This window comes from Paroedura picta, chromosome 3 (assembly GCF_049243985.1).
Source record: "Paroedura picta isolate Pp20150507F chromosome 3, Ppicta_v3.0, whole genome shotgun sequence".
Lineage (NCBI taxonomy): Eukaryota > Metazoa > Chordata > Lepidosauria > Squamata > Gekkonidae > Paroedura > Paroedura picta.
Genome location: NC_135371.1, coordinates 36,626,594 through 36,637,177, shown reverse-complemented (window position 1 = coordinate 36,637,177; position 10,584 = coordinate 36,626,594). Strand labels below are relative to the sequence as shown.

The window sequence follows — 10,584 nt, the reverse complement described above, 5'->3', positions numbered from 1 at the left end:
AAGGCGTCAACAGGGCAGCTGAGAGATTAATCTAAACACCCTCTCCTCTGCCTGGTGCCAGTGACTGAAGCACAGCGGGACTGAACTAATTTCTCCCCTCCCTCATCTTACATGCTTGGCATACTTGTCCTCTTAATTTATTCTTGACCCCCCAACCCCAGACAGCCTGACCTTCCCTTCTTTGTTATCCTTTCTTGTAAAACCCTTTTTTTTTAATGAGGAGGGCAGCACTTCAAGAGGATTGAGAGTTAACTTATTTTCATTATGGGGGGGAGGAGGGGGGGAGAGAAGAATGGCTATAACCGAAAGGTCAGTTGGTGCTGGATTGCCTGAAATTAATGTTGTTTGGTTAGATCTATTTTTACTGGAGGGCACTGTTGCTTTCTTTAGGTCTGGAGGAGAAAACTTTCTATCTCCTTCTCTACCCCCTCCCCGTTTCCACCCACCCTAGTGAAGTCCCACACTCTCCCTTACATGAAAAAAAAGAAAGAAGCAAAGACAAAAGTTATCTGTCAGCAAAGGGGCTGCTATCAAGAGCTGCTTCTTTGTCTTTTTGGCCTGCTTCCACAATTGCTTTCCAGCTTTTTTTGGGGGGGGGGTGGCTTTAACTTAATCATATTCACATGACAAACCCTAAATAAGAGTAATGCACACACGCACAAAAAAAAAGGACGTCGGAGAGGTCGGGAGAGCGGCGGTTGTCCTCAGGCGGGGAGAGGAGCGAGGGGCGAGCGAGCTGTCAGACTTAGGGGAGGGCGCAGTTTCCCTCAGACGTGCAGTTTTAACCCCATTCGCGAGGCCGGTCGAGTAAGGAAGCAAAGGGCTGCCGCTCGCTCTCTCGCTCGCAACAAAGGCTCGGTCGGGACTTCCCTCTTGGCGTTACACTGGAGCTGAGGCGTGTTGGATCCGCTGCAGGAAAGCGGTCTTCCTTCCTCCCTCCCGCCCTCCCTCTCGCTCGCTCTCTTTCTTTCGCGCGTTTCTTCATTCGCTGCCTTATTTCCCCCGGGTGACTGCCTGCCAAGAGCGCGGCTTGCCAAAAGAGCCTCATGCTCTGCGCCGAGCGGCAGCCCAGGAGGCACGATGGTTCCGCGGGCTCGCCGAGGCGCTAACCAGGTGCTGTCGCCGGCTCGCCGCCGCGCTTGGCTCTGCCTCTGGTCCCTGCTGCTGTTCCCGTCGCCCGGCGGCGCGCTGGAAGTGCAGCACAAGTTCGTCTCGGCCACGGCCACCAACAACTTCGCGCTGGACCGGGCGGGCGGGCGGGTTTACCTGGCGGCCGTCAACCGGCTGTACCAGCTCTCGGGTCCCAACCTGACGCTGGAGGTGGAGGAGCAGGTGGGCCCCGAGGAGGACAACCCGCTGTGCCACGCGCCGCAGCTGCCCCAGGCGTCGTGCGAGCACGCCAAGAAGCCCACCGACAACTACAACAAGCTGCTCCAGCCGGACCCGGAGCAGGGCCTCCTGGTGGTGTGCGGCTCCGTCTACCAGGGCTTCTGCCAGCTGCGCAGCATGGACAACATCTCCGTCGTGGCCGTCGCCTTCCCGCCGGGAGGAGGAGGCGGCGGCGGCGACCAGGTCACGGTCTTCCCCAGCATGCTCAACGTGGCCGCCAACCACGCCAACGCCTCCACCGTCGGGCTGGTGCTCCAGCAGCCCGGCCACGACACGAGGCTGCTGGTGGCGGCCACCTACACGGGCTTGGGCAGCCCCTTTTTCCCGCGCAACCAGAGCCTGGAAGACCACCGCTTCGAGAACACGCCCGAGATCGCCATCCGCGCTCTCAACGCCCGCGGCGACCTGGCGCGCCTCTTCACCTTCGACATCAACCCTTCCGACGACAACATCTTCAAGATCAAGCAGGGCTCCAAGGAGCGCCACCGCCTCAGCTTCGTCCGCGCTTTTCTGCACCGAGGAGCCCAGCAGCAGCAGCAGCAACAGCCCCCGCCGTCGCCGCCGGTCTCTCGGCCCGAGGGAGGAAAGGGCGCCCCCGGCGGACGGGGGTCCAAAGGCGCCGCTCTCCCTGCGGGCGGCCCCGTCCTTTCTTCGCCCCTCGGCCGCCCGCTGGGCTCCTACGCCTACCTGGCCCTCAACAGCGAGGCCAACGCGCGGGAAAAGGAGAGCCACTCGCAAAGCCTGCTGGCCCGCATCTGCTTGGGGGACTCGCCCGACGCCGCCGCCGCCGCCGCCACCCTCAATGGCAGCAGCGGCACCGGCGGGGAGACCAAGAAGCTGACCGAGTCCTACATCCAGATGGGCCTGCAGTGCGGCAAGGCCGGTCCTGGCGGGGCGAAGGCCGGGGCGGCCGGCGGCGACCTCTTCAACCGGCTGGTCTCGGTCTTCCCCGCCGGCGCCGCCCTGCAGGTGAGCGCGGGAAGCCCTTCGCCGCCCCCGCTGGAGGAGTTGCTCTTCGGCGTCTTCGAGAAGAGCGCTTCCCCCGCCGGGTCTCCTGGGCCTGCGGGGCGGCTGGCTCCCCCGCCGTCGGCGCTCTGCGTGTTCCGCTTCGCCGAGATCGAGGAGGCCATCCGGAAGGCCAGGCACTCGTGCTTCGTGGCGCCAGACTCCGGCCTCGTCACTGTGCTCGACAGCGTGGTGCAAGGCACCGGCCCCGCCTGCGAGAAGCGGAAAATCCAGGTAGGTCGCGGGCAGAGAGAGAATTGCCGGAGGCTTTCCTTGGACTTCCTTCCAGCCGGACCTCAGCCCCCTTGCAAAAGCCTTCTCCCCCCCAGCCCCACTTTGGCCTTTGGGAGGGTTTAAGAACAAGTAGAGTGCTTCTCTGACCCTGCCCAGACAGCAGGCCAATGCCCATAAGTGCAGCCATCCTATAGGCCAGGGCTAGTCAACCTGTGGTCCTCCAGATGTCCATGGACATCTGGAGGACCACAGGTTGACTAGCCCTGCCCTAGGCAAGCTCCAGGCCTGGCCTAGCTTTCCATCAAATGTAGGTATTGAAGCCGAGAAGTTTGAAGGCAGGTGGGCTTTGTTTCTGGATGCATTTAGGAAGGGATTCTGTTGGTGATTGCTGCCATTCTAAAGCAAGGTGTGGAAAAAATGATCCAGGAAGTTGAGGCTCCTTCCCCATGAACAAGGGCTAAAAGCCTTGAGGGTTTTTGGTTTGGGAAAAGATGACTAAAAAGATTATTACTGATGTTTGTAAAACAATTCCTCCTGTGAGAAACCAGTACAATCTAGGCAGGCAATAGAAAGTCCTTCTCATACAGTGCATGATTAACATAGAAAATTTGCCATCGCAAGATAGAATCATAGAGTTGGAAGGGGGCGTGCAGGCCATGTAGTTCAACCCCCTGCTCAATGTACGGTCAGCCTAAAGATGCGGGGATGTCCACAGGATTAGGTGGTTTTAAACTGGGAAGACAAATTGATGGATAATGTGGCCAACAGGTGCTGTTAGAAACCTTCTGAACATGCCCACAGTGCTATGATGAGGCACGTTCCTGTGGCAAGAATATGGCAAACAGAAACAGCCATTACCTTCTCTACCTGCTTCCCAAAGGCATTTGTCAGGCCATTGTGGGAAGCTGGGTGTTGGACAAGATGGACTTGATTCAGCAGGGCTCTTCTTTTAGCCTCAAGAGGTAGATGGCCATCATAAATCAGGAGTGTCAAAGAACAGCAGAACTGTCTGTGATCAGACTCCTAAGACACGTCCCCTGAGAAGTGCTGCTAACTAGATAAAGAGCAAGGCATGGATTGGGAAAAATGTGAGAGAGTGGGAAAGAGAAACCTCTGTAATGTTCCTTGAAACACTCTAAAATGGATTGAGGCTGGCCCAGAACGTGATGTTTGGGGGGAATATGCTGCTGTGTATCCCTTGACTGTGTGTGTTTTGTTCTTTCTGGTATGCTGGTTCTGAAAATCTTGCTCAAGCACAATTCCCACAATAGTCAAAGCATTAGATGTAATACACTGTGTATAATTGACCATCTGACTAACTTAGAAATTTACATCAAAGGAATGATGTATGTCTGTATAAGTCTATATATGTCTGTATAAGCATGAAAGTTAAAGATGAAAAGGACATATTAGTTAACTCAGAGAGTCTTGTGTTCAGAACTTTCCTTATTTTGGTATTTCTCACAGAGGACCTTTTCACATCTAGTGATTGTTTCCTTGACATGAGTTAATACATGAGGTCTAAATATGCTTTGAAGGGTTGCTTTAGATCCCAGGTACCTCATCTTTATAATCTTGATTGATTCTACATCTTAAATTAATAGCAAAGTTTCTTGACTTTGTGTCATCATCTCTTCCTTCTTGTGATGGATATAATTAATCTTAGTTTCTTTATGCTGATCTCTATATGTTTGTTGGCATTTGTGAGGACTACATTCATGACCTTTGCCTCAAATCTGCAGTTGTCCAGCTAAAAGCATGCTAAGATGATATTTCCACCTACCCCCTAGAACTTCACTTGAGGAAAATTGGATGCAGTCTGTACATGCCTTTCCTTACTACTAGCACTGTGGAAAGACATCAGTCACAAAACTGGGTGATCTTGTGTTTATTTGAATGCAGGGAATATACCTGTTAGAAAGTGAATTTTAACAGTGTAATCCTAGAACTTCCCCCTTCTAAGCCAATTACTTCAATGGACTCGGAGTGGTGGAGCTCTTGTTATGACGACCTTGTCAGTTACTTGAAATCAATATCCCAATTCAAATAAACTCAGAATTATAAGAAGATCATTCTTAAAAGAACAAGGAATCAGAATGGTGTGGACATTCTTTCTAAAGTTCAGTTGTGTGTGTTGGGGAGGGGGGGCACCACCTGATCATGAGCTAAAGTTCTGATGTATCTTCCATGAAGAATGGGATATGAATGTAAGTTTCAGACTAAGTAGATTCAATATGCTTTTAGGTTTCCTGATGCAAGCTACTTTAACAGATGGCAAATTTTACCAGGTATATGTTATATACTTAGTGAGCATCTGCTTGTACCCCAAAACACTTGAGAGAAAGCCATGTACATCATGAAAACATCACATGGACAATCATAGTGGCTTCTTTTCTTGATGTATACATGGTGGAATAAAGGTGTACGTTTGCCTTATGGCGTATGTGCTAAATGTTTGTAGTATATTTGCAAAAACTCCAACGTGGAGTGGATTCTAGAAGAATGGCAGAAGCACGATGATAAAGTGATAACTTTCCTCACAGATTTTTTTTCCATGTACACATACTAATCCTGGTTGCACTAATCCTGGATGCACTATGAAACTTTTCTGTTTACTGTGAAACTAAATGTGCAGTAGTGATGTGTACACATAAACAAAGAATTTGGACCCTCCCCCTTTATCAAAAAGTGCCTTTCTTCCCAGGCTTTCTGTCCCAGTTGAACCAGTGGTGACTCACAGTTTAGTTCTGCTCTCCTCATGCTGCTCTTTGGATGTTTCTGTTCACACAGACAGTGAGGGAAGGAAGCTGTAAGAATGTGTGTTCCATTATAGGAGTTCTCTTCCCACATTCCCCTGCATACTCATGCAGTGGGACAGTATTCAGTGTGCAGACTTCAGAGAGAAGAGGACACAGGCTGCCTTGTTTTACAGCTCACAGAGTGAAAGTTTGCTACTGTCATGATTTGTTACCAAGCACACATAAAATGTCACTGTCAGCTGAATGCGCCTCTATTCCTTTCCCAAAACTTGAGAGCAACTTTACAGCAGGATTGTTTTGTTTTCTTCTCTTGAGAAAGATGCAGAGCACATTTCTACCAGAATCGTAAAACATCTGTTTGATTTAACAGGCAAGATGAACCATGAAAGTTTGGTCTCTGCTCTTTTAACTTTCTGGCAATGTTAGGAAGCCTTTTCTGTCAACCAAAATGCATTTAGCATGACAGGTTCTATGCTGTGTTAAAATTTCTGCAGTTACTCATATGCACATGTTATGAATGTTGATTCTTTCCTATGCACAGGTTTTTAGCTATCAGGAAGCACTCCACCCAAAATGATTGGTCATTGGGTTGGTGGTTCAGTTAACTCCTTAGGGGAGAAGGTGCTGAAAACAGTGTCCTTGCACAGTCACATATCTCACTGCAATGAATTTCAAGTTCGGTTCTGAACTTTACAGAGGTGGAACTACTGGTTTCAGCTGAGGCCCCTATGCTTAGCCTTCTTCAAAACTGGACCTCCAGTTCCTTTGCAACATTTTAAATGGGGCTTAAAGAAAAAGAGGTAGTCTACTGAAAGTTTTAATTGAAATACTAGACCATGCATCTAATTATGATGCTGATGCATAGTGGTCACAGATATCATAATGAGGCACTAATAACTTTGATGAGTTTAGGTACATCATATATAGGGCTGGAAATGAAGGCACAGAGTTAAGTGTTAGCATATCTTCAAGGCCAGTACAGATGCATGAAATTTTCCCTGAATTTTTATGTATTAAGCACACACACAAAAATCTATACAAGGCTGCAGCTGGAAATAGATGTTCAGTAGGTAGTTATGAGATTATGCTTAAGCCTTAAGCCTGGCTGGGGAAACAATATGTGTACCTGTGTTTTTTCTTAGTAGTTGGGGGGAAAATGGCTTGGTGGAATTTTAAACAGGAGGAAAAGAAAAGGAATTATATGTCCTTTCCTCTACTGCTTTTACAATCAAATTTGTAGATTCCTGCAACTCTTTTTTTTTTAAGCAAAAAAAGTCTGAGGAAAGTTACATGTCTGTAGTTTGGCCCTTGGTCTAAAGCTTGAATAAAAAAGGAAGGAATGATCAGTTTGAAATTTAAGTTTTACATACTGTTATGAGATGTGTGTAAATTTGTGTGCAAGCGCAGGCTTTCTGTGATTTAGTTGGTTATGTTAAGAAGTATTTTAAAGCTCCAAAATGCTTTAGGGTCATTCTTACAGTATATGGCCCACCATTTTTCATTCGAACCTAGAGCCCGAAGGCTGGTATATGGAGAGATTTATTTGAAAGTAGGTTCCATGGATATTAATGGGACCTATTTCCAATTCAATTGGTTTAGGAGCTGAGTATAAGTTCCTGTGAGGCCTTTGAAAGTAACACCCGTAAAATTTAATAGATTTAAGAGCAGAACTCAGTATCTCATCTAGTTGTCATAGCAATTAGAAATTCTTTGACAATTACACAGTTTCATATGCAAAAGTCCTTAGCTTGTTTTCAATACCTGGAAGAATTATATTATTAGAATATGTATGCAGACATGTGAGATTTATGTAGAGAGTGGAGGGTGGTCTGCTACCAAGAACTGGAGTCACATTTGTATTTCAGCAAAGAGAGGTGTTGGGAATACTCCCATATTTTGTCCATTAAAATTCAAGTAGGCAATAACATGGGTAGCCTAATCCTAACACTCCATCTCACATTGCCAATGCTAGTATGGTATACCACTAGTCTCTTTAGCTACCTTGGTTTAGTGGTTAGGAGTGCCAACTTCTAATCAAGTGAGCCGGGGTTGATTCCCTGCTCCTCCTCCACATGCAACTAGTTGGGTGACCTTGGGCTGTTCTGACCAAGAAGTAATATCAGAAGTAATCTCAGCCCACCTACCTCACAGGGTGTCTGTTGTGGGGAGAGGAAAGGAACGGTGATTGTAAGCTGCTTTGAGAAAAGCGGCATCTAAGAACCAAATCTTCTTCTAGTTCAGGGGTGGTCAAACTGTGGCTCTCTAGATGTCCATGCACTACAGTTCCCATGAGCCCCTGCCAGTACTCCATGGAAATCTGAAGAGTCACAGTTTGGCCACTTGGACTTCCCAAAGGCTTTTGACAAGATACTTCATGAAAGACTCCCGAGTAAGCCTAGCAGTAATGGGAGGAAAGGACTGGTTGTCTCAAAGATTTAAAATTGGTTGGAAGCAGAGAATAGGAATAAATAGCTTTGCAATGGAGGAAAGTGAGCAGTCGGCAACAATACTGGCATTGATGCTATTTACTTTTTTTCATACATATTTGGAATTGGGACTTAGCACTACATATAAGAACCAACTCTTCTTCTTCTTCTGTACAATGCACCTTCTGCAAAAGGGGAAATATATGAAAGATACCCTTCAGTAAAGTGTAGAGAACATAGCAGTTGCACTGGCCCCCCACCACAACAGCATTAGAAGCCACCAGCCATGGAGTGGATTGCTGATTAAACTTCCATGACAGGTAGATGGAAACAGTCAATGTACACGCTCTGCCCAGCATCAGGCTGCCACTGCTCTTATGCAGAACATTTTTTAAAATCCCTTGGTCTTTTCTGTGTATGGAAGTTGATGAGTTGATGTCAAGGAGGCATGGCTAGGTCAGCTCATACTAGTTTGCTGTTCCCATGGGGTTCTGATCCTGCAAGGCAAAGGCATAGACATTTAGTCAGAGTAGAGTTGCTGACAATCCCTAAGGTTGTAGTTTTGCTTCCTGTGCCTTCCCACTTGCAAGTGAGCCGCATGGCCTTGTGCTAACTGTGCAGTGATATTGTGCCAGCATATCTGCAAGTCCTACCTTACCCCCATTTCTGCACTGTGTACTTACTGCTAGCAATTGTTGAGGAAGGTAAAGTTGTTGAGGAAAAACAGTTTGAGGCAGGAGCCCCTTCTCCATGGCTTATCTGTATGGGGTTCATTGTCCTTGAACCTTCAGCTGGAGGAGTGGAGGCTCTTTTTTTGTTTCCATGTTCTCTTGACCTAAGCAAAGCAGTCTTAGCAATATGCTGCAGCAATGTCTGTTCTGCCATTAAAGATTGCACAGAGCGGTCCCTTTTGTGCAAAGGATTTTTGTGATATGGATTCAGGTATAGCCTCATGTCGTACATGCTGTCATCTGCCCTATGGGTTTTCTGGATGATTTAATTTGGTGTAGCTTGGTGTAGTGGTTAAGAGCGGCGGCTTCTAATCTGATGAGCTGGGCTTGATTCAATTCTCCCCTGCATGCAGCCAGCTGGGTAACCTTGGGCTTGCCATAGCACTGATAGAGCTGTTCTCACAGAACACTAATATCAAGGTTCTCTCAGCCTCACACACCTCACAGGATGTTTATTGTGGGCAGAGGAAAGGGAAGGTGATTGTAAGCCGCTTTGAAACTCCTGGTAGAGAAAAGTGGCATATAAAAACTTACTCTTCTTCTTATATGGTGTTTAGGAGGGCTCCAGTAGTAACTAGGTCTGTAGCCTGTCAAGGGATGGAAGCAAGGAGGGGGACTCTTAATAAGTGAATGGTTAAAAATGTACCAGGGATTGTAGAGTTTAGGATGCCAACACATCCTGATATCACCCACGTTTACACTGGTGTTGGTGTTGCATTGCCCATTTCAGCACCTACACAGCTTGGTGCTGGCCTATCTCCAGATATGCTGGTATATTTTTAGGATATGCCAGTTTAAGACTTAGTTGCCACCTTAAGGAAACAAGGCTTACATGCTATTAGGAAATAGCATTAAAATTTTTAAACATTAAGAATTTAACATGATTAGCAATAAAACTAAGTCCTCTGGAACTTGCCCACCATTTGATATCAAAACATTAAAACAGTTATACACACATACTGTCTGTGTATACAGAGAAAGAGAGAGGGAGAGGACAATGCCAAAGAGATAATATATTCTAGATAAGTGTGAGTGAAAAAACGTTTACCTTACCTGCTGGGATAAAGCATGTTGGGAACCTCAGTCTATTCTAGGGAAAAGTGACCAGAACATTTGGAAATCAGGTGAACTAATTTGACCTCTGCTCACTTTAACATGGTGCATAGGCTTTTCTATCAATAAAATATTCTAGTTTCTGATTCTTACAGGAGATAACCTGTTTTCCAAAGTCACTCATTTGACTACCTTCAAAGGATACAGCACTAATCTTAGTAGCATACTGTACCTTTATATCAGCAACAGTAAGCAGCCATAACACTGGGTCCCTGGAAACATAGTCCCCAACAGTCTTCCTTGTTTTAACCAAAATAACACCCCCCCCCCAACATATGAAATTTCAGAGCAACTCCATTATGTGTAGTAGAATGTACCTTTATTCCTAGGGGCTTTCCGCACCGGGATCCTTGTAGCAAATTGTTTGCTGAACGAAAAATCGCCATTTAAAATAGTGCAATTCGTCATTATGCATATCTGACTTTGTAGTGGAATCCAGTTGCGTTTCTATCGTTTCCCACAAGCTTCCGGTCTCAGCAAAAATCGCTAGAAAGGAAGCGCTATTGCCGAGCTCGTCCCACCCCTGGCCGTCAAGCAGCCAATGGGCAGCCGTTAGCATGCTCCCAAACAGCCCCTTTCCCTTTTAAGAAAGGTTTAAAAAAAAACACACACACACACCCATTGCAACGAATATGTGTTGATTCGTTGCAACGGAGAGACCCATCAGCTGGCAGGTGTGTTTGAGCTGTCGTTTCATCGTTGCCACGCTCCCCCCAAGTGAAAAAAAATCCCCCCCCTCACGGGCCCGATTTTCGGCCGAAAACAGTGTAAAAAATAAAGGGAAAATAGATCAGCAAACGGGCTTCTCTGTTGTTTGTGCTTAGTGACTAAACAGCTCTGGGGAGGGACTGAAGCCGGGGAAGCCTCTAAACAGGCTTGCTGGTGGGTTGAACTTCGCTCGCTCGGAGAAAAAAAAATGGCGATTGC

At 47.2% G+C, this 10,584-nt stretch overlaps 1 protein-coding gene across 1 annotated transcript in view; it reads left to right on the top strand.

The window, feature by feature from the left end:
* Positions 1-669: 669 nt before the first annotated feature.
* The window catches only part of PLXND1 (plexin D1), a 173,372-nt gene continuing 163,457 nt past the window's right edge, over positions 670-10,584 (top strand). The window contains exon 1 of the mRNA XM_077325307.1: positions 670-2,628. Coding sequence (XP_077181422.1) covers positions 1,081-2,628 — 1,548 coding nt within the window. The 5' untranslated portion in view covers positions 670-1,080. The remainder of the gene's footprint in view (positions 2,629-10,584) is intronic.